At 38.6% G+C, this 24,379-nt stretch overlaps 1 protein-coding gene across 3 annotated transcripts in view; it reads left to right on the forward strand.

Annotated features, from left to right (window-relative positions):
* The window catches only part of adck1 (aarF domain containing kinase 1), a 59,415-nt gene that overhangs the window by 32,553 nt on the left and 2,483 nt on the right, over positions 1-24,379 (forward strand). For all 3 annotated transcript variants that reach the window (XM_024273536.2, XM_024273532.2, XM_036209929.1), the window contains exons 5-10: positions 819-977; positions 2,484-2,642; positions 5,189-5,305; positions 7,326-7,475; positions 10,393-10,590; positions 23,513-23,706. In XM_024273536.2, coding sequence (XP_024129304.1) covers positions 819-977; positions 2,484-2,642; positions 5,189-5,305; positions 7,326-7,475; positions 10,393-10,590; positions 23,513-23,706 — 977 coding nt within the window. The remainder of the gene's footprint in view (positions 1-818; positions 978-2,483; positions 2,643-5,188; positions 5,306-7,325; positions 7,476-10,392; positions 10,591-23,512; positions 23,707-24,379) is intronic.

The following is a 24,379-nucleotide window of genomic DNA, read 5'->3' on the forward strand; positions in this document are numbered from 1 at the left end:
GAAGGGCTTGTTCCACACAAATTCAACAACAACAACCACCAGCCTGAAAGACGCTCTTCTTCTTCTTCTTCTTCTTGTTCTTCTTCTTGTTGTTGTTGTTCTTGTTCTTCTTCTTCTTCTTCTTCTTCTTCTTCTTCTTCTTCTTCTTCTTTGTTTTCTTGCTTAAATGGCAGACGGCACCAGCTTCAGAGTGCAATTCCGCCACCTAGTGTTTAGGAGTATGAATTGGCCGGTCCGGCTACCATTAAAGACCGGCGTCTAATAACAACAGCACGTGTTACACCCGGCTTTTAATGGAGATCGGCGTCTATCAGAGACCGGCTACTATTGGAAGATATACGGTATACAGTTTTTTAGCCGTTTTATGTCATCCAAGCCCATAAAGGGGTTCTGGTTCATTGAGATCATAATGGAACATAGAATTAACTTTGAGGTTAAAGGAAAACTTCTGGTAAAGTGACAAAAGCATAAACTCAAATAGAGTCTCTTGAATGAAAACATCTGAATTGTCGTGTCGGGTCGTAGTCACAGATGTTAGTCTCGGTTTCATGTTACAAACTGACTCCAGTTGACTTTGTTTGCTCTCCTCCGGTCTTTGATTTCACTTCAGGAGCTTAACGTCAACGTTCAATCCTGTACATTTCCCATATCGATCAGCTCCTCCTCCTCTTACGGCTGACATGTGATTACTGTGACACAACATTAATCTCACATTCGGCAAAGTGTTGACCAATAAATCCTGACTGCAGACGATTAATGATCTCCCTCCCCATCACAAACCCAGACCTTACTGTCTTCCTCCTTATCTTCTGTCCCAGCTGTCAGAGTTGTTCGTTTCCTTCGAGGAGAAACCTCAGGGTGCCGCCTCTTTAGCTCAGGTCCATAAGGCAGTGCTGCATGATGGGAGGACGGTGGCCCTGAAGATCCAGCACCCCAAAGTCCAAACGCAAAGCTCCAAGGACATCATGGTGATGGAGGTAAGTGGATGCAGATTCCTTAAGGAACATCGTTCCTGACAAAAAAAAATACACAATTATTTAAAGTCCAAGAAGCATCTACAGACGCATGTGTTCAGGTGGAACATGTGAAAATGAATGACCTTCCTCCTGGCATTTCTGTTGCACTCAGTGTCATAAATGTGGACGCTGGGAAGTGCTGCAGACCCTGTTCCTGTTTGACATTTTCTGCTTTGATGGTTCAGATTGGGGGGGTTGGAGGGGGCGCTGGAAATGGCAAAGGCTATTTCACCTTCAAGTTTTCCAAAAATGTCGAGAACTTTAGACAGAAATCAATACATCTGCTTTGGTTCATGAAAAAAGTCATAGTTTCTCCAAACGTCCATAAAAATTTGACACTTGTTCACAAATGTGATGCTGTGCCTCCTTAAGCCATGGAAATGTGCTTTCCTTAAAAGTCACGTCTGTGTTGCCGCTTGGCTTTCCAATGATGGATGGAATTTTTATTCATCTGAAAGGAAATTCAAAAACATTTATCTGACTGCATTAAACATCATTAGCACATCAAAAAAAAACAATAATATAAAAATTTAAAGATTAAAATCTTATTAAACATTTTAAAAAGCCCATTAAATATAAAAAAAATATTTAAAACTAATACAATAAAACCAGGAAACATAAAAAATTGTTGCTCCATTAACTGATTAGATATCGATAGATGCATGGTTGGAGCTTTTTTTATCAAGTAAAAAAAAAAAAAAAAAAAAGTTTAAACTACGGACACACCAGGTAAATGTTGCGTATTCAAGAACTTGCATTTACCACATGGGTTGTGTCAGAATTCCTCCCTTAGTTTGCCATTTTCTAGTATTGTATTAGCAAATATAGACCACAATGCATTGCAGTGGACCAATTTTGAACAACATTTGAATAAACCATCCACATTTTTATCATCAGAACACAGTGGAGTCATAAATAAATGTGGTGAAATGTTCTTATTTATTCGATTTTCACTTGGTGAAATTGGTGACGTCACACCTAGAAAAACGAAAGAAAAGTAGCGAGCATTATGCCAAAAAAGAATTATCATTCATATGTGTTATTTAAAAGCAATTAAATAAAAGCACAGAGATGGTAAATGTTCTTAAAGGGTAAAATAAGACTTTACGTCACCTTCCAGGTTTGGATCAGTAGAAAAAAGGCCCAAATGGATCTTGTAACTGTTAGAGGTTACTGACCCCTATTCTAGGTGTATTTTATCAGAACTCTTGTTTGGCAGTGGGACACACAGAGAACACATCCTTACCCGATCCACTCGAACCCCGTAGAAGTGCCAATTAAACATCTCCCAATGTTGTGTAAATAGATTAGAATTCATGGGTAAGATCTCAGTAAAGACCTTTCAAAACATTCCAGTATGATGTTTAGAGTCTTCATGATTGCCTGTAACATTGATTCATTTTTTTCATAATCATTGTCCTCACTGTAAATGTAGCTAAACGTACTGATTATGCTTTTGTGTTGAAGGTGTTGCTGAAGGCGGTCCATTGGCTCTTCCCAGACTTCGCCTTCATGTGGTTGGTGGAGGAGGCCAAGAAGAACATGCCGCTGGAGCTGGACTTCCTCAATGAGGGGCATAATGCTGAAAAGGTGGCCAGCATGTTGGCACACTTCCCCTTTCTCAAGGTAAACACATGGAAATGAGCTTTTTCTAAAAGGCTGCTGCGCGGCTACAAACCGCTGGTTTGATTGTGGAACAGTCCGTTTCTAAGTGGAAGCCCGTATTCAGAATGTTCCTCCTGACAGTTAATAGAGGTCAGACTCTTCCTCGGTGTGTGAAATCCTCCTTTGTGCGCTCGACAGCTCCTCCACATTCTAACACAGCGGCGGCTGCACAATCCCACAAATCATATTTCCTTAACTGAACACTTTTTGCTTCATGTCTTTTATCATTTAATTTCCTGGTGTCCTTTTCTTTTAATACGCTTATTTGGGAGCTTTTATTAGCTCTGGTGAATGTGAATTAGTCTTCTTTTTGCCACAGACTCTTTGTTCTGTTTCTTAAACGGAGAGCTGGAATATCCTTTGTGTTTTTCATGTCGTTTGCTGCTTCCTATTCTCTCCGTTTTTATTGTATGACTGAACATTAGAGATGTGAGACTTGCAGAATAAAGCTGAGTTTAGCTGTTTTAATAGAGAGCTGATGTTTTTCAGAAAGTCATCATGTGTGAATTAATGATTTAATTAAAATTCTATAAAGTAGGCAGTATTTAAATTTTTCATGGGAAAGTGAGGTTTTTTGTTTTACAAATGCTTTTAGAGGAACTCTGAAGAACCTTGAAGCCTTAAGCCTTAGTCCCAAACGCCCTTACTGGTGGATACAGGCTGTCTGCTGGCAAAAGGTGGCCCAACCCTTTATGGGACATGCAGGTGGACTATAAAACATATCAAGGTTGTAGACCACTTGGTGAACCTGTAGAGCACTCAATCACACAAGGGGATAAAATCCGAAACACATCTTAGGTCGTGGCCCGAACAGGATAAACATTTATTGAACACTAAAACTACATTTTTAAAACTTTAAACCGTAACTTTTTAACATAATTATGAACTAGTTATATAGCATTACCTGCAATAATGCTAGAGTGAATGCTGTAAGCTGAATTTGGCTGCTGAAGATGCTGAAATTAATAGCTGAAAACACTAACGCTGATGGCTAAAAACGCTGAAGCTGATATATTAGCTTAACATCAAATTAGCCTAAAAAAAAAAAACAAAAAGATGCTTAGGTTAGCCAAAACAGCTAGCATGTAGCTGAAATATTAAGTTAACTCCAAAATAGCCTAAAAAATCTTAGTAAATACCAAAATTGTCCAAAAAGCTAGCAGAATGTCATTTTTTAAAACTTTTAAACTGGAGCTTTTTAACATAATTATGAATAATAAAAAGGCAGGGCTATTATTCCAGAATAAATCAACTTTAATCTTAAATAACTTTCGATACTTTACTCTCTATAAAAATATATTTTGTCAAAATAATACAAGTTAGAAATAAACAAAAGATAACATCAGGTCATTAATAACAATAAAATAAAATAATCTGGAGGGCCGCAAGACACACCTGCAGTCCTTTTACGATGTGTCTGATCCTCTCTACAAACCCTCATGGACTGTAGAAAACCCCAAAACCAACCGCACCTGTGTAGAGACAGACTATCTCTGGGTTCCATCCGCAAGCAGTACTTTAACAGTGCGAGAAGAACCTCCACTGGATACAATCACGTCCGACCTCTGGGAATATTCCTCTCCGGCGCTCCAAATCAGTTTAGTTTGGTTAATGTTTTGCCAAATGCTGGAGCAGAGTCTGCACAGCAGATGATAATGGAGTTTGTTTTTTTAGATAGATTGTGCACTTTATGGTACAAACACCTTATTTAGAATTCCCCTATTTTAGAAAACCACGTAAGCTAGAAGAATAATCTAAAATGGCGGCCATTTGTAAAGATGGCGGCCATACAATTCAATTCAGTTTTATTTATATAGCACAATATCACAAAACAATTGTCTCACTGCGCTTCATACAGGTAATTATACAAAAGCAGAAAATCCGTTATAAAATGTACTCGATAGCTGGTTACCAAACTAAACAGACTACACTCAATTGTTACATAAATGTAAAAAAATTGCTCCATTCCCAACAATATGGGCTGATCATTCACAAAAGGCCATCTTTAAACTGGAGAGGTACTTGTAGAACCCTATTATATGTATATTAAATATATATATTTTATTTAAAATATTGGATTTTCCACAAAGAACTTTTTTTCTGAAAGTGGGAATCCTAACATCAATGGCAAATTTGGTGCTTGTACTACAAATTCACTATGATTTTATTAACCGACTTATATGAATGAAGAAATTAATGAACAATTTATTATGGACTCGAGGTCCAAATGACAAAATCATAAAAACAAACAGAAAGAACCAACATTCATAAAAGGTACAATAAAGCAGAGAACATATAAAAATGCTAAGAACAATAGACATAAGAGATCACTAAAACACAAACTAAGAAACTTACAAAACTGAAGGGCTTAAAAATGCCGCCATCCCAATACCTCCAGACTGGGAAGTTATATTTAGGAATTCTGTGCTTTACATTGAAGAAGGCTAAGATAATGTCATTCTTTGAGGAACTAAAAGTCTAAAAAAAAAGTGTTTTTGGCTTTGCAGGTTCCCACAATCCACTGGGATCTGTCCACCAAGAGGATCTTAACGATGGAGTTTACTGAGGGGGGGCAGGTCAACGACAAAAACTACATGAAGAAACACGGCATCAATGTGAACGAGGTTGGTCTCGGACGGAACTGTCACACCTGGAACCTTGAAGCTCTTCAAGCTTTACAGAAAAACTGTAGTTTATCTTTTGACGTCTTCATCGAGGGTTTATTCATAAAACTGTTTGACCCAAAAACACACATTCACCTCCTAACAGAAACAATTCTTTATCAGCCTAACAGCTTTTGCTTTTTTTTTTATTACAAGTCTACGTTTTTCTAATTTATCTTTTTTTTTTTAAGTTTAATGTCTCCATCTTGTCTATAGCCTGACGACTCTTTGGTCTTGTTTGAATCAGGCAACATTTTGTAATAAACGTTCAAAAACTGAATATCTTCTGATAAATCTAAGGAGGATATTCATTTTTAACGTAGAAGTAGATATTCCTAAAATTCCTTGAGCATATTTTGCCCCATTGTGTTTACTTTAACACATTTTACATCATGTTTTACAAAAGTATGCTAACTTTTGCTATCATAAGTGAAAGTAAATATTCTTTTAGCAAGAGGTAAACGGCAAGTAATACTCATGTACCCAGCATCTATTACTGCAAGTACCATGTAGTAAAGTGGAAATGGGCTGACTCTCTTCTAGTCCAGTTTCATTGTACTTGAGATGTAGTCTATGTAAAACTACTACACATACTGATTACCACAAAACGCCCTAAGACTTAACATGTAAACTCTGCATACAATAAATGGTACTTTATGTGTACTTACTCTCATTAATAGAAAGTATCATGTCATGAAAAAAACAATACAGTACTGGATAAGTACTACCGGTATGTAATTACCCATATTCTTACATATGGTGAGTACCATGAAATACACATAAACTTCTAAGTAAGTAGAAAGTAAATTCTGGGTCAATTTCACAGTACTTCAAATGTAGTTTCTGTGTACCTGCTATCTTGTTACACATTGTAATTACCATGAAACGTATAATAAGTGAAGTAGATAAGTAGATAAGTAAATTCAAGGTACTTTACTTGTACTTACCTTGTTCTTACGTGTGGTAAGTAGTACAAAAGACACATTGACACAACATGTCAAAACCCAGTTGGTACTATGTACCCAGTGTGTACAGCATAAATACCAAGTAGGTATAACCCAGTAGGTACAACACAAGTATGAACCAAATATTACCACATAAATACTCTCAGCAAGTACCATGTAATTACAGAATAGGTAGAAAAACGCACCATGTAAGTATCCAGTTGGTCCCATAAAAAAGTACCATTCAAGTACACAGTAGGTTCCATGAAAAAGTACCATATAAATACATAGTAGGTACAGCTAAAGTATGAACCAAATAGTGTCACACAAATACTCAGCAAGTACCATGTAAGTATGGAGTGGGTACAAAAAAGTACCATGTAAGTATCCAGTAGGTCCTATAAAAAGTATATGTAAATATCCAGTAAGTACAGCATAAGTATGAACCAAATAGTACCACATCAATGCACAGCAAGTACCATGTAAGTACAGAGTAGGTATAAAAAAGTACCATGTAAGTACTCATTAGGTCCCATAAAAAGTACCATGTAAGTACCCAGTAGGTCATAAAAAGTACCATGCAAACACCTAGCAGGTACAACATAAGTATGAACCAAATAGTACCACATGAATACACAGCAAGTACAATGTAATTACCAAGTAAGTAGAAAAAAGTACCATAAGTATCCTGTTTGTCGCATAAGAGAGTACCATGCAAGTACCCAGTAAGTCATATAAAGTACCTTGCAAATACCTAGTAGGTACAAAATAAGTATGGACCAAATAATACCACTGAAATACACAGCAAGTACCATGCATGTGCCTACTAGGTAGAAAAAAGTACCATGTAAATACTCTGTAATTACCCAGTAGGTACAAAAAATACCCTATAAATACCACTTAAATACTGCACTGTAAAAAGGGTTAACAAATGTTTTGACATGTTTTCTATGTGAAAAGGAAATGAAAAAACTCCCAGCTCTGAAATCTAAAAACTCGTTCTTGTGTCTGCGTTTTTCTCCTCGTCTCGTCGGCAGATCTCAGAGAATCTGGGCAAACTCTACAGCGAGATGATCTTCGTCCACGGCTTTGTCCACTGCGACCCCCACCCAGGCAACGTGCTGGTCCGAAAATGTCCCCAAAGCAAGAAGACGGAGATCGTCCTCCTCGATCACGGCCTGTATCAGGTGGGAAATCTCCACCGCCGCTCCCCCCACCCACCCACAAAAACACCATTACTGCTAATGCTGGGAGCCATTTTTCATGCTGCCTGCCGAGGCCTTGGATAAATAGGTGGAGCAGCAATCGCACAACCAAGATGCACATAAATGTGACACACACAGACACACTTTTATTAGAGCTACAGCAGGATAAAAGCTTTTTGATAAACAACTCATTTGATGTTGTTCTTAGCAGAGTGGAGTGTGCTGCGATGAATGCAGCACAGCCTTAATCATACAGGAGCACACACTGCACACACACATTCCCTCCTACAAACACCCACAGGTTGTTGCACACAACCCTTACATGACTTTGTTTATGGCTTTCTGTTGTATTCATGAGAGATTTGAGTGATAAATATGCAACTGCATCATCCCTGAGTCACAGCGCACAAACACACGCTTCCCCTGGACCATAATGGCTTCAATTTATTCCTAATGACTTGTGATTTCAGCCGTCATTTTGGAGTACAACATTAATCCAGACATCACAAACACACAATCATGCCAGTGTCAGTACCTGCATGTTTGCTTTGTGTTCGGCGTGCACAGGTTTGTCAGAAAACGGCTGCGTGAGTCTGAGGTGAGATAAGCTGAAACATCTGGTGTGAAAACGTCTGCCGCTAATTACTTTCTTATGTTTTCTTAAGCCTCTTTTAGTGAGTGACAAAGCGGTGATTTGCAGTTAAATCAGCATTCACACAACTATAAAGATTTAACCAGGTCATTTTATTTTGGTAACAGAAATGAAAAATCACTTCCTGTAATTCACTTCCTTTAGTCTGTTTTTCTTAATCAGCAGAAATTGATGGCAAAATAAATAGTATTGTCGCACAATAATAAAAATATTCTTTTTTTTTGCTTGGTTGGAGTCTATATCGACTTTAAAAGTTCCAACCAACTTCTCTGTCTTTCTTTAGCTCGGTTAAGGTCTGAGTCTGCCTTTCATCCATTGGTTCACTCCAATGAAAATAGTCTTTTTGCCTGTTTTTAAAACATTCTTGTTGCATTTTTCTCAATGTAGAGGACCTATACAAAATAATTTACAATTAAAATTACATTTCCGACTATTTCTCAATTCATCAGAAAACCGGATGCTAGAAAAGGCTCAGACTAATGGCGTAGCTACTGAAGTCTCCCCTCCCCCTACGCGCTCCCTGGCCAGCTAACAATTATGTGTGCAAGATACAATGTGCATTCAACACTCGTGCTGTAGTTAATTCCAATTCTGGCTCAAAACTGTATGACTGGATTGATCCAATATTGCTCTTTTTATTTTTGCGCCGCTAATGTTAGCTTGCGGCTATTATCTCACATGTAAGAACTCCTGGTGAGGGGGAGGGGCAGGTTCCCATCAACAATCCCGCCCACAACCCAGAATTGTATTTCTAATGAACTACTGCCGCTGTCCATAAAGTATATCTTAAAAAAAGACAAAGGCTTTTTGATTTAGGCTAAAAACGTCATAATCATAATTAAAAAGTCACTTTTGCGATAGAAAAAAATATGGTGGGAGTGGGACTTTAAGGGTTCTGTGACATCACAGACAGGAAACGACCAGGTTCACCCCGCCTCCATCTTTACATCAGCACAATCTCAACCTCAGATCATTCTACATTTTGTCTCCTTTCACATGTTGGATGACAAAGCAGTGACACAAATTAAACAAATTGTTTCAAATATTCTATTTGCATTTTTTTTGTTTTGTGAATAAAGTTATTTTTACAGGCTACTTTGTAAAAACAATAAAAACAGGAAATTTCCAGACACATTGCCAGTACTGTTTTTTTGTTTTTCTCAGTTTTGTTATGTTTTCCATTGACCATACTAGAACTGGACTGAGTGACTCCACCCCCTGGTGTTCCAAACAGGAAGTACCCCCTGATTCCAAGAAGCCAAAATCCTATAGAGTTTTATAGATAAATAAACAGCTTTTATTCAGTCATTCTATTTGTCAGAATAACCATCCCTGCTCATTGACATGTTCTTGATATTACTTGTTTTTTCTGAAGTGCAAGTTATTCAAGTTACAAACCGACCAATCAGATGCCTCAATAAAAGTAGGTGGGGCCTGCTGCCCCTCACGTCCAACATTTGAAATGTTTGATTTTGACAGATTATGTAAAAATCAAGTGGTAGGGGTGTGGACTTCCAACAAGCTCACTCCTGATTGGTGAGAGTTGTTGTCATAGAAACAATTACTCATACCAACTTGAACCAATCACTGCTTATCGACGTCTGTTCTTGAAAAAAATGGCGACTAAATTGATTTCATTTGGTAGGAGCTGGAAATGAACCATTTTCTGTGTGTGACGTCAGCTCAGTGGCCTCGTGGTAGAGTGTCCGTCCCAAGACTAGAAGGTTGTTAGTTCAAATCCAGGTCGAGTCATACCAAAGACTCTAAAAATGGGATTGAATAACTCCCTGCTTGACACTCAGTATTAAAAGATTAGATTTGGGGGTTAAACCACCAAACTGTTCTCGAGTGCGGCTGTGTCTGCAGTTCACCGCTCCCCCAGGGGATGGGTTGAATGTGGAGAACAAATTTCAGACAAGGTGCGTGACAAATTATGGGACTTAACTTTAACACTCACTCATTCCAGTTCTCTTATACAGTTAATGGGGATCTCTGATTGCTAGCTTTTGCTCTACTTGCTGCTAATTACCTGGTTTAGGTGTGTTTTGCCACAGAAAAGCTGAATGGTGGGTTTGTTGGAAAACACACTGGACACCAGAAAGTTTGTCACTCATTCCTTAAGAAGTTCCTTCCATTTTTTTTAAATCATCAATTTACTTTGCAAACAGACCAAAAAGTGGTTCATTTTTCCATGCTAAGAATTTCAGATTTATTTAAATATTCTTTATTTTCGTCCTCTCTCTCCAGGCCTTGCAGCCCGATTTCCGCCTGAACTACTGCCGGCTGTGGATGTCGCTGATCAAAGGCGACATGTCCGGCGTGGAGCGCTACAGCCGCAGGCTGGGAGCCGGAGATCTGTACCCGCTGTTCGCCTGCGTGCTGACGGCTCGGTCCTGGGACGCCGTGAACGCCGGCATCAGCTCTGTACCCGTCACTCACGCGGAGGTAGGACACGCAAAGAGCGGACAGGATCCTGAAAGGTCCCTCTGATGCTGCACCACATCAGGGGTCGCACACATATGGGGGAGTTAAGTAACGCCAAATATTTGACCGAATTGAGCCACAAATGTGCTTCCCTGCAGTGAGTTAGCTGTAACATATAAATAAATGCTGAATAAGCATGAAAACGCCCACAGAGTGATTGTTAGACATCAAAGGTTGAGTAATTCTGCGGCTCAGCCTCCATCCTCTCAGGAGTTGAACTGCAGTAAAATTCCAGCATGGATTCTATAATGCATGAATGCAGCTCAGATTTCTTTAACCTCACTCTGCGGGGGGTCATTTGGACGATCAAATACTGGTCTATGAGGGACAGGCTCTTTTGGGCTTACCCAGAACTATTATTTTAAGAAAAAATATATGTTTTACTACGTTAGCTTCTAAAAAACTTTCTCAATATGGTTATTTTTTGTTATTTAACATTTTTTCTTAAAGCACAGATCTTTTTACTCTTAAGATTCAGTTAAGATTGTTTCTATGACATCTATGAGCAAATGTGGTCAATAAAACAAACGGAGAAGATTTGCTTTAGTTAAATAATAACTATAATATTTAAGTGATGGTTCATTTATTTGTTTGGTAAATACCATAAACGGTGTTAGAGTTCAGCTCTTCCCTGCTTGTATTCTTTGGTTTATTTATACCTTTGTTATGTAACACGGAGAAGCTGGCAGCAGCTCGCTACAACCGTCTGCTCCGCCCCCTCACTCAGGCCGGGGGAGTCCGCCACAAACCACAACCTCCCAAAAACAGAAATTATACTCGGCAAAAAAAAAAAGAGCAAGAACTACATGAGCTGATGGAATTTCTCTGACCTGTGTAGAAGAAAATTTAAATGTTTTTAAGACAAGTTCTGCTTTTAGGATGGATTTTATAACAATCTTGCTGCAGTTTTATGCAAATATGTTTCTGTATCTATCAGTAAAAAACCAATTAGCAGTTTCAATGTCTTATTTACTTTAATTATTTAGATTTAATTTGTATATTCTAAGTTTGGACTAATCAGAGTTACACTAAAAGTTAGTTAAAAACTGAACTATTTTCCTTATATAGTAGTTTTGTCACATTTATTTACAAGATTCATAATCTTAATTTATGGATTTGTGCCCTTCAAACCCCTAAAACATGACACCTTTATACTTTTGCTTTGAATATGCATGATTCTATTTTACATAAAGATGGATATTTGGTTTACTTGCTGTCCGATCATGTAAAAAAAAAAAAAAAATTTTCAGGGGATGACATTGAAAAATGTATGTTTCCAACAATATTTGGTAAAAATGAATAAAAATACTTTGTCAAACTGGCCACCAGTTATCAGGTGATGTAAACAGAGTCGGAACATAGCAACTGGTGAGCCGAAGACAAATGTAGAGCAACGATGAGACAGTAGCTGCATTTACATGGACAAAAGTAATCGGAAGGAATCAGAATAAAAATAAGTCATGTAAACACGTCATTCAGAATACTCTATCAGACTCATTCAAATCAAACTCTTCTTCTGATTGAGATTGGTGGGTTATATATATCCGATTGTGGTGCATGTAAACTATGTGTCATTACTGCGCTGAATTTGTTGCAAATGCAAAAAAGTATTTTGAAAGCAAATATTTAACATTTTAATTAGATCAATTTAGGAAATTTTGACCTCAAAACTCTGACTTTTGCTCTAAATGATGTAGCACAAATATAACTTCGTTTATGAAATATTTCAACAGCGTTGTTGATCAGATTTATATTTCTGATCAAACATGTCTCCATTTTTTTTTTTCTGTTTTTGTCATTTCTATTGTTTGTGGGGATCTGTCCGTTTTTGCATCTTAGTCATTCATGGGAGGTATGGGCGGGGGCGGGACCCTTTTAAAAGCCTCCTCCAGGTTTTATTTTCATAGAAATGCTCTCAGGGTCCACTGTTTATGATTTTAGTGTTTCAGAGGGACAAGCGGCTCCTGAACGCCTCATAACACCCGTTAGGTCTTTGATTTACCTTCCATCGGGGTTTCCTCGCTCGGCGGCGTGCGGTTGACCTCTCCACACCTCCCGTGTGAAGTTCTTGTTTGTCGGAGTCTGCAGGTTGAACGGCAGCCGCTCTGCTCTCTGCTCCTTCGCTCACGGATGGTTTTAAAGTCCTGCTTCTAACAGCCGACGCTGCATTCCATTAGTGGTAATGCAGTCACGTGCGCGCCGCCACCGTCGAGTGCTTTTAGAGCTGTGGCTTTTTGCTGCCTTCCCTCCACACACAGGAATATGTTATCTCTTAATGAATGCTCCTCTTCCAAAGCAGGGAAAACAAAGCAATTAGTGAAACCATAACCGCGGCGAGTGACTGCAAGTCAAGTGTGTTCCGTCACGTGTTTCTGATGGCCTCTAATTTCATGTTTCTTCACGGCTCAGTCTTTTCACAACCACAAAGCTCATTTTCTGATTAAATTCAACTCAGCGGTGCTGCAGGTCCAGCTGTGGTCTGACATCTCCAGGATCAGAAACACAGATGCTTCAGTTACGGTTCCTCATCCTCCTCTTCATTTTAAAATGTCTCCTCTTTAGCCTTTTTTAAAACAATATTTATCAAAAGTCCTGTTCAGATTTTGTTGTTGATTTAAAGGAATAATTAATTCAGACATTAACAGCAAGAAATAATTATGTTTCTCATATTATTAGAAATTATGGCATTAAAAGTTTTGACAGGCAGCCTTAAATTAGCATTTCATGTTTAGCTCCATCAAAGTGATTTATTGCTGCAAAAACACTAGAAGCTGTGTTAAAAAAACACACAAGGAATTTGACAAATCATGATAGCTTCCAAAAACATGAATTTGAATGGGATTTTTTTTTTTTGCATAACTTATTGATCTTCAAATGGTTCATCTTTAAAAATCAGAATCAGTCCATTTGAATATGAAACACAGTCTGTTGTTTACTGATGTGTTTGTGACACTTCTGAATCCCTATAATTACATCTTTCTAGTGTAGTTATTGTGATTTTTTTTTCTTTTTTTTTCTGGCTATGAAAATGAAAATGAATGGAAGTTTGGTTGAGTCATAGCTTACAAACAGGCCTTCAGAGAAAATCAGTCAGTTGTGATGACACAAGGCAAAATGACTGCAAATCACGAAGATAAAAAACAACTGTAAGATTCTGAAACTGCAGTTTTAACCAAACACTATTCCTTAAAACAGTATCAGTCTGTTGGACAGTTGGTGCCAGGAAAAAAAAAAAAAAACACAACCTTTATATTTGTTTCCATTTTATTTATAATCTGATTGAATGAAGTTTTATTTTTTCAAACTACTGAACTCTCCACACCACTTCTGACTCATTCTTGAGGCATTTCCATTTGCTTGGTCACATGTTGAAAATCCATCCAATACTTTTTTAAAGCGGCTGCACCGACCGCTGCATTGGGACTGCAGAGGTAACACAAATCAAACAAAGTTTCTTTTAGCAGAAAAGAGGAAACAGAAGAAGAACCTTAGACTTCGAAATAAAAGACATCATCATTTAACAGACAAAAACCAGGAGTCTTTACTCCAAATATGGATTTGGGACTTTATAATAATAATGCATAATATTCAGCAAACAGCTGTCTAATGTTAAGATGCTGCTGATAAAGTTGTTCAAATGTTGGTTTAAGTTTGTGTTTATATTCAGAAAATACAAGTTAATTCAGATTGATGGACCGACGAGCTTTTCTGCGTGGTGCGTTCACTGTGCTTTAGACATTAGCGGACCCAAACAGCTATTCAGCCCAACTCAGTCTGCAAAAATACTTATTCTTTTTTATGTTTGTTTTTCATACAATCCGCAGCAAAGCAAAGCAGTTTGTCAGAAAAAATTTGTGGATGTCCAGAGCTCATTGAACTTTGGAGTTTTTACAGAAATAAAGGGAGGGGGCTGGTGCACAAGATTGAATTAAGGCGTTTGAGGAGCGGAGCTCCACCAATAAATAAAAAAATTGACTAAAAAACAGCTTTTGGTTAGCGTATAACGGATTAAGTCTCTGCGTCTCAGTGCGGGAAAGGGAGCGAGAGATACTGCAGTATAATTTTCATTGTCTCGTTATCACAGGAAAAAGAATTTTGTTTTCTCATTATAAAGTATCAAGATAGTGGATCTCTTTATCAAGAGAAAACGGTCCAAAAAAACAAAAAAAAAGTAGATTTGGCCGTTTTCAGCTTCTGTAAAAATCTAGATCACATTTTAATGTGAAAACCTAAAGTACAAATACATTTTAAACCAAAGAATGAAGTTAAGATCAGAAGTTAAGTGGAACTGGAGGCCAAAAAAAAAAATCAGAAGCTCACTTCAGCCTCGGACAGACCAGTTAGGAATCCCATAGGAACCACTGCCTTACATTGAAACAGAATAATGGATGGATGGAGGGAAAAAATGTAATTTAACTTTAATTTGGCAGCATAATTGAGAATAAATGTGAACGGTGCTACAGTTGCATGATAGAAATGAACATAGAAAACAGAAGGTTTAAGTCAACAACCCTGAGGAACACCACAATTAATGAGTTGAGCAAATATTCTGACACATTCAGTACATAAAGTCTTTTTCCACATTTGTTTACACCACTGGGATTGTTTTACATTTGTTGTAAAATGGTTTTCTTAATTTTACCTGAAGTTTATCATCAAAAAAGATTTTTTTTGCATTGTATTTGGAGGGGGTGAAGAGGCCCGTCGTCATTTGAGCAGCATGTCTGTGTGACTGAACACGAGCATCTGTGCAGGAGAACGCGCTCAGTCTCATTTTACATCCCGCTCAGTAAAAGCCGATTCAGTAGCATCTGCTAATGTGTTCTCTGCTAACGTTCTGCTGCGCTCTGTGTCTCAGAACATTATATTATATTCTGTCTGCTGTGTCAAATCAGCTGGCTGACTCTCAATGCAAAACCAAGAAAAAAAATCACCAGCAGAGACCCCCCCCACCCCCAAATGAATTCCCTTTGCCTTTTCCACAGTCTATTATTGCCCCACTCGCAACACAATATGTGCTTATTGAAGCTTTCACATGCAAATGAGAGCAGCGTCACCTTCCATGTGTCCCGCTGACAGCTGCGAGGCCGCTACCCAGTCTACTATAATAGCTACTAATTGTTATTCCCCAAGCAGGACTTAGCGGCGCTCTTCTGAAGAGCCATCGCCCCCTTATTTGGATAAAGGGGGGAGAGATCGGGTTTGATGTTGGACGTCTCTGTCTTTGGTGATTATTCGTTCAGATTTTGGGGTAAATAGAGGAAATGAAGAGGTGTGGGAGGGGGCGATAGAAGCTATATCTGACTCTTTGTCTGGATGGACTTCTAGAGTGACATAAAGAATCTGTTATGATGGATGCATCACATTTTTGTTTGTCTCAACTGTTTATTTCTATTTTTATCGATCTTGTTCGAATGAGTTGAAAAGTCAGAGATTCATCCTTCCTATGAGTCCTCAGCTGCTGGATAAGGTTTATGGAGGCTTGACCCTTTAACCACGTGTGTCAAACTCCAGATCATTTTAGTTTATTGGCCTGATGTTATCTTGCTCTTATTTTTAACTTGTATAATTTTGACAAAATATATTTTTATGGAGAGTAAAATATTAAAAGTTATTTAGGTTTGAATTGAATTATTCTGGAATAATATTCCTGATTTTTTATTATTTATAATTATGTTGAAAGTTACAGTTTTCAAAATTGGCATTATGCTAGCTTTTTGGACTATTTTGGCATTTATCTAGATTTTTTTAGGCTGTTTTGGAGTTTAGCTAGCTGTTTTGACAAACCTAAGTTTATTTTAGTTTATTAGGCTAATTTGTCATTTAGCTGAAATCAGCTTCAGTGTTTTCAGCTATTAGCTTCAGTGATTTTAGCTATCAACTTTAACATTTTCAGCTATCAATTCCCGCAGAAGGGGTCATAGGGGGTAGTTGTGGGTCAGGCAGTAGTCTGAGGCAGGATTATCAGCTGCTTTTATAACGGAGCTTGATGTCTGTCTCCTCACATTTCATCCTTGTGGTTCTACTGCTGCTGTCTCTGGTTTCAGAGCGGACTCGGTTCCACTCGTTGCCTCCAGGCGATGAACAAAACTGTGAAAATGGTCAGTCCGAGTGTCTACCGGAAAGATGACATCTGGTTCTCGTCTTTCTGTTTATGATGACAACAGATTTTTTTCCTCCTTACTTCATCTAAGCTGCTATAGTTTTTGCACAAACTGCCGCATATTTAATCTGTTGTGAGTTCACATGTATATTTTTTAGTAACTTATAAACTTTCCATTTAAAACTAGATAATCAGATCAAAACAAAGATGGCAAAAACCTGAATACTTTTAAGTTTTGTTTGGGTTACTTTATTGCAAAAAAAAAAAAAATCTTGAATGGCTGCAAATAAAAAAAATATTTCTCATAATTCTATCGTTTTAATTTTGGATTTATTTGGTAACACCCATATTGCAGCCCCGCAGTCGGGCATTAAATACAGAGAAAAATCCTCAACCTTCAAAGAAACTTCTTTTTTTAAACCATAGACATACATTATTACCACTATAAACATGTCACACTACAATCAATGGATGAAACTGACATCACTTTGCTTTGCATCACTTTCTGTTATTGAAGACGGTGTAGCCTCCTTTAGCCCCACCCCCTTTTTTGAATTTTTCAAGTATGAGCTGAGAATGGAGTCAGCCTCCAACTGTTCTGTTGTGTTACCCTTTAAAGAAAAGCATTGAAAAGTTGAAATTGCTCAATAAAAGTCTCCACCGACGGGTTTTCAAACTTTCTATATTCTGCAGGTGTTTGTACACAAACATCTGTTTCTAATGGTCCCTAAAAAGCCCAACTGTCCTCGTTAGAAAACAGGAACAACTAGAATTCATCGAATTATTCTTATTAATGAAATAAATGAAGACTTCTAATGTCTAACTACATTTATTTTGGGTCAAAAACCCTTCCAGAGACAGCGACACTCTCTGAAACTCGGCCTTCATCCTGAGGAGAGGCGCCGCTTTCTTTCATCTAACCTTTTCCCTGATTCCATTTCATACCAAAAATATAAAAAGATTTATTTCTGTATTACATGAATGTTATTACAATAAGAACAGAAAGTTGGGACTTTTATTCCAATTGCTGAAGACATTTTTCTACACAATAAAAGCCTCCTTACAGGCTAATGTCTGTTACTTTTTTCCGCTCTAAAGCTGATAAATCACTATTTCCATGTTACATTTCTAACTGTTTTAGTCCTCAAAGGCTGTTTGTCAGAACAGAGAACCAAAGGAAAGGGTTTTTAGGTGAAATATTTTTACCCATAAGTCATCACAGTCTGTGAAGTACCCAAATTATTAGCAACTGTTTTCAAGCGCTCTTGTGCTCTGAGGAGTCGCTAAGTACGACCCTCTGAGACGGAAGCTCAGCCTGTGTGTGATGAAGCCTCACACCACAGCCCCGAGTCTCCAAGTGAGTGAAAGATTATGTATCTGGATCAGATGCTGCATGTTTGCTGGATGGAGGTCGTTCCTTCCCTCGTCTTCCTCTGGGCATCGGCAGACAGACGCAGAGCAGAGCTTCACTTTATCTGTGTCAGCGTTGACTGGCTGCCTGTCTGCCTCTGTGCTTCTCAAGTCTCTGTTTATCTCAGCTGACAGTTCTGATAATACTGTCCACACGCACAAACACACGCATGCACTAAACATACGTAGACCTTAATGACTACCAAAACTAGATGGAAATCCAGTAAATAAGGTCCTTTGTTTTCATTTAGGAGAGTTTATATCTTAAAAAACAACTTTTTATTTAAGTTTGATTTAACATCTTTCATTTAGATTGCACAGCCATGGTTGTAATAAATAATCAACAGAGGAACAAAAGTTCAACAACTAAAAATCATCTAACATCTTCAAAAAAGTATATTACAGCTGTAGAGTTTTGTAACACCGTGGAGAATCAATGGGAAAGGGGTACGGGGTTTAACTAAACACTCCGCGGTTTCCACAGTCATGACTTGGAGGGCCAAAAGATGACCTTTGACGGGCCAAATTTGGCCCGCGTGCCCCACTTTGAGCACCCATGCATTTACTGTGTACAGAGTGTCTTACTTATTGGAGCCAAAACTAAAACATTCTAAAAGAAAAAACCTTTTCAATTTGGGATCAAAATCAACATTCTGTGGGTATAAAAAGCTTATTTATCCATTAGTTAATCATTAAAATACCTCTGAACACACAACGTCACTTAATGGACGAGCAGCGCCACCTGGACATGGCTTTGGTAGTAGACAGTCAGGTGTTGCAGGTGAACTTGGTGAGTCTCAAAGTGTCATCAGCAGACTCGTCCAGACACCGAACTACTATTAGTTTGACAGACCCAGGAGTGGAGCCCGCCAGTGACAGACCACCACCATGACCAATACCTAAAGGACCTCAGATCTCAGACACGGTTTAGTAAACGGCACACAGCTGGAGGCAGTTTACCAGATGTGGACAACTGTTGCAGTTGACGCCATTGACACCAAGACACCGTCGTGAACGTTTGGGCACAAGACCATGTGACCTGGATAATGCATGTTACGGCCCTGACAGGGCCAAGGGGAAGCACAACCAAAGGGACCATACATATGAAAAGTGGACACCAAGAGAAAAAGGAACGGTGTATTAAATAAAGGAAAAGCAAGAACAAAAATGGAATAATTAGTGTGCTGGTTCAAGCAAAAAGTCAAAACAAAGGGATTGGAACCTTGGCCAAACATGAAATAAGTCTGGAGACTGCTGATCCGGCCACGTCGACGGCTCGAGTCAGTAGCTCCCTGCTAAGGTTTGCCTAACCAGTTTTAACTAATGAAAAGAAACAAACAAAGCCTGCAAATCAAGACTACCAAGGTCCAACTCCAAACCAAGATAACCAATCCACACAGCAGTACAAGACTACTGTGGACAAAGAGGAGAAAAAGAGAAAGAAGCAAACAGTACACCTCCAACTTAAACCCAACTGCTGCTCTGCCTCAGTGGGTGTGGCCTCCTCTGTCTTAAAAGGTCAGCAGGTGCCACTGAAGATCATTGCACAGCAGCAGCAGGACGTAACAATGCAGCAGTGGTCTACCGCCCTGTTCACTGATGAGTGTCGGGTCACCTTGCATAGAAGTGATGGTCGTCAGCGTTGCTGGAGAAGGCGAGGTCAGTGATACACAGAGGTCAACGTGGTCTCCAGGGTTGTCTTTGGTGGAGGAGGTGCAACTAGTAAAACCGATTTGGTTTTTGCTGACGGTCCAGTTACTGCACGTTCTTACCTCAGAGACATCATAGAACCATCATCATCCTCCAGTTCAACCAGAACACCCCCAAATGTCTGTTTGTGGATGATAATGCTCCACCACATGGTGCCAGAATTGTCACAGCTGGACTTCAGGCAGAGGGAGTGCCTCATATGGTTTGGCCATCAATGACCTCTGACCTGAACCCCATAGAGCAGGTCTGGGACCATCTGAAGAAGAGATGATCCTGATTGTTCCTCCAAGGGACCTGCAGAAGTGCATATTGCACTTATGGAAGAGTGGAACGTCTCAGAACATCACATGAACGTCTGCAATTATTATTATTTGCGGCAGTCTTTATTAGTCTTAAATTTTGGAGTAATAAATATCAAATTGTGTTTCTTCTCTTTCATTATTAGTAATGTCAAAAGGGACTCTTGCATATTTTATTTAAGTAAGATAAAATAGGAAAAGCGTTCATGTTAACATCAACATTGCAAACTTATTAGTTGTGTAATTCTCCACATTTCTCACACCTTTGCTACAATATTGTTAAAAACAAAAGTGCACAAAAAGTATAAATTCATTCATTCATTTTCCTGGCCGCTTTGTCCCCTTCGGGGTCGTGGGGGGGCCGGAGCCTAACCCGGGTACTGAGGGGCGAAGGCGGGGTTCACCCTGGACAGGTCGCCAGTCTGTCGCAGAATATTGTAAATAAGAAGTTGAATTAACTAGAAGTTCGAGTACTAGATGTATTTGCAGAGTGGACCTTGTTGGAGGCTTCATCTGCACACTTCTAATGTTATTTAATGTAAGCTCCAGCTTTATTAGCATATTGTTCGAGCAGATAATTTTTCTCCATTACATTTTCAATCAGCCACGATTTCACAGTGGTTCTTTGGTTCCTGTAGCTTCCCATTCCCGCTCAAAATGTTCGCCTCCTGGTTTCACTTTCTGTCTAAAGATGGCTAAATGTGTAAAGGATTGTAAGCTCGCAGTCCACTTTGTTCCATGACTAATAGTGTAATTTGGGCCGGCTGATGTGGAGCCGGGAGAGGCCTTTGAAGTGGTGCAGAGCAAGACGCCGGGGCTCACGCGGCGACTGGAGCTGCCGTCTTCAACATCAAAGAGAACAAATGGTTGCCATGGAGGTAAATGTTGCTCTCTTTCTTCTGTCATCATTCCCTTTTCCTGCTTTCTGTCATTTCCAGTGTGTTTTTATTTGATTGAGGCAAAGCCACTCCTGTGTCTGTCCTCTCATTTCCCCCTCACACTCCTGCTGACATCTCTTCTTCTCGTCTTTGTCAGATGCATCCGTGTTCCTTCTCCTGTTCTTCTGTAACAGCGCCGATAAACAACCTTTTTAAGCCACATGGTTTTATTGTCTGCATTTCTGAAATGATATGCTAACTGAGTCAGTAAAACACAGATATGGACTTTATCTTGATCGTTCTCTGAGATAACGCCTTTCAAAAGCACTTTTGTGGATGAAAATTCCAGTTTTTTATGTATCAGATCACATAAAAACATGACGGCTCGTAGCAGGCTTTATTGTAACTGAGATACCAACATTTCTTGTGTGGAATCCAACATTTTATCCTCCAGTTGTGTTAATTTGTTGTTCTGGATCGTCATCCAGAGATGATCCGAAGTATTTGCTATAAAATCTGAAAAGAATTTAACCAACCCAGAGTCTCTCAACATAAAGTGGAAAAAAAATTATTCTCAAGTTCAAATTATCTTTAACTGCTGTCAAAGCAACCTCAGCCTGAGGTCAGGTCATTTTCAGGGTAAACCCAAGAGCTGAATTTTCAACCCAGCCTTAGGATTACATTAACATTTACATTAACAACTCTTAAAAAATTAGGTTTCTGATAAAATGTACAAAAAAAGATCAATACTAGTGAAATTTAATTTTTGTATTAGTAATTATGTATGAAGCTGTAATATATGTTTATATAGTATGTATATGTCTATGAACTTCTACATATGCATGTGTATTTGGTAAAAATGTTCTTTCTATGTTGGAGCATACTTGTCAACTTGATGTTTCAGTGTAAGTTGTATTTTTTGGATGCTCATTTCTTTCTAGTTAATGTAGACGATCATTTAAAGGTTGTGAAATGTTATACGTTTACAACCAACCAAATAAAACTTCAAAGTGTATCAAACTTCAATAGTGTTTTAAACATGTTCTTGTGGCATTTCTGGTGATATGAAGATAAATTAAGCTTAAATTTGCATTTCTGAGCATTTCTTTATTCAAATTGTTTTGACTCTGGAGAAGACTGTTTGAAAAAGAGCTTATTTGTTGGATAGAAATAAAGCTGAGTGCCCACAAGCTTCCTATCTATTTTGGAGTTTAGCTAATATTTTTGCAACATGCTAACGTTTGTGGCTATTTTGTTATCTACTGGGGTATTTTAGGCTAATTTAGAGTTGCTAAAATTTAAGCAACATGCTAATTTTTTGGATAATTTGTCATCTACTGGTGTTTTTTAGGCAAATGTGCAGGTTAGCTAATATTTTTGCAACATGCTAACATTCGTGGCTAATTTGTTCCCTCCTGGGTTTTTTCGGCTAGTTTATAGTTTAACTAAAAATTTTAGAAATATGCTAATGTTTTTTGGCTAATTTGTAATCTACTGGTGTTTTTTAGGCAAATTTAGAGTTTAGCTAATATTTTATCATTATTCTACCATTTCTGGCTAATTTGTTTTGCTGAGAAATTTTAGGCTATTTTTGAGTTTAGCTAGTATTCAAACAATGTGCTAGCTTTTTTTGGGCTAGTTTAGCATCTACTAAGGTTTTTTGGGGCTAATTTGTAGTTTAGCTAATATTTATGCAACACACTAAATATTTTTGCAAAGTTGGCATGCAGATTGATTTTTAAGGAATTTGACGTCAACTTTTCAGATATTTAGGAAAACTTCGGCGCTTTTTCATGGTTCTTTCACAAAATTTCCAGTCTTCTTGCAAATTTAACGTTTTGCAAAAGCTTTTGCATTTTCAGCAAAACCCTTAAAAAATTAAAGAAATTTAATGTCAGCGAAAAGCTTCAACAATTTTCAGCGATTACTTTCATTATCGCATGTAATGCTACTTTTGTTGTTATATTATTGTAGATGGAATACTGTCTATTCAAAACACGAGTATTCCAGATATTTTTTGTTATAATTTGAAGACTTTGAGGAAACGAGGACACTGACTCACTTTCTTACTCTTGTCTTTCTAGAAATTAATTTCCACTCATTTTTTTAAATCCTAAAGAAATGTCTTCAGGTTGCCGTTGGATACATGAGCAGATCTGCGGGTTATGAATTCTGCAGCCACAGCAGAGACACTTCATAAGTCCTCATTCTCCTTGATCTGCTTCGTCCCTCCGGCCGTGCAGAATCGTGAGGCATTGATTGTTCTGAATGTGAAGGTGTGGGAACTCTGCGCACGAGGCGTGTGCACCAGCAGATGCTCTTTAAAAGTAACTTTCTGAGAAACAAGCAGGCAAAGAACATCCAGACGGAGGAAGCTGTGCTTGAAAAGCTGTTGACCCAGAGGTGGTCATTCATTCGCTCTGCGTCGGCGCTCCATCAGTGAAGGTGCAGAGGTCACTTCCTGTCCGTCTGTGTCCCCGCAGGACGTTGAGATCCGGACCAACGCGGCTCTCTACCTGCCTCAGATCAGCGATTTGTTGAACAGAGTTCCCCGACAGATGCTGCTGCTGCTGAAGACCAACGATCTGCTGAGAGGCATCGAGACCACGCTGCAAACCAGAGCCGCTTCCTCGTCTTTCATCAACATGTCGCGCTGCTGCATACGAGCCATGGCCAGGTCAGAACTTACAACTGTCTTCACCTTTCACACCGACGACATCTGAATAAACTATAAATCAAAAACTTTGTTTAATATGTGAATGCTTAGTAAGAAAAGGACTTCAAAGCGCAGGGCTTTCAGTATTCTTTCTCTTGTTTTGCCCCGCCCTCATAATTCCTGACCAATGACTGAAGAGATCTTTAGTCACATGCTTTTGTTTACAAGCTTTGGGCTGGAACAGGAAAGTTCAGTTGACGATAGCCTGAATACAGACCAAACGCATGTTTCAGGGCTCCATCTGGATCAAATTGAGTGGACTCATTCTGGACCAAATGATTGTTCCAGTTTGAGTAAACCCTTAATTTCATTAGAGCCGGAAGTTTATGGGTGACGTCACACTCAGTCGGTCCACTTATCAGATACAGTCAATGATTTCCACATCAGCTAATGCTACAGCTGTGAGCCATGTCTACTGAGATCAGATCTGTACAGGTTTTGAAAGTAACGTTTACATCAATTTGTCTGCAGTTCTACGAAATAAATCAGACAACATACCGTATTTTCCAAAATATAAGTCGCACTGGAGTAAAAGTTGCACTTTTGGGAGAAAAGTCTAATGTTTCTGAACAAATACACGGAGCCAAGTGTAGCTAAAATAAAATAAATACAGTAATATTAATCTTTTGATGTG

The sequence above is a fragment of the Oryzias melastigma genome, linkage group LG22, assembly GCF_002922805.2.
Source record: "Oryzias melastigma strain HK-1 linkage group LG22, ASM292280v2, whole genome shotgun sequence".
NCBI classification, from domain to species: domain Eukaryota; kingdom Metazoa; phylum Chordata; class Actinopteri; order Beloniformes; family Adrianichthyidae; genus Oryzias; species Oryzias melastigma.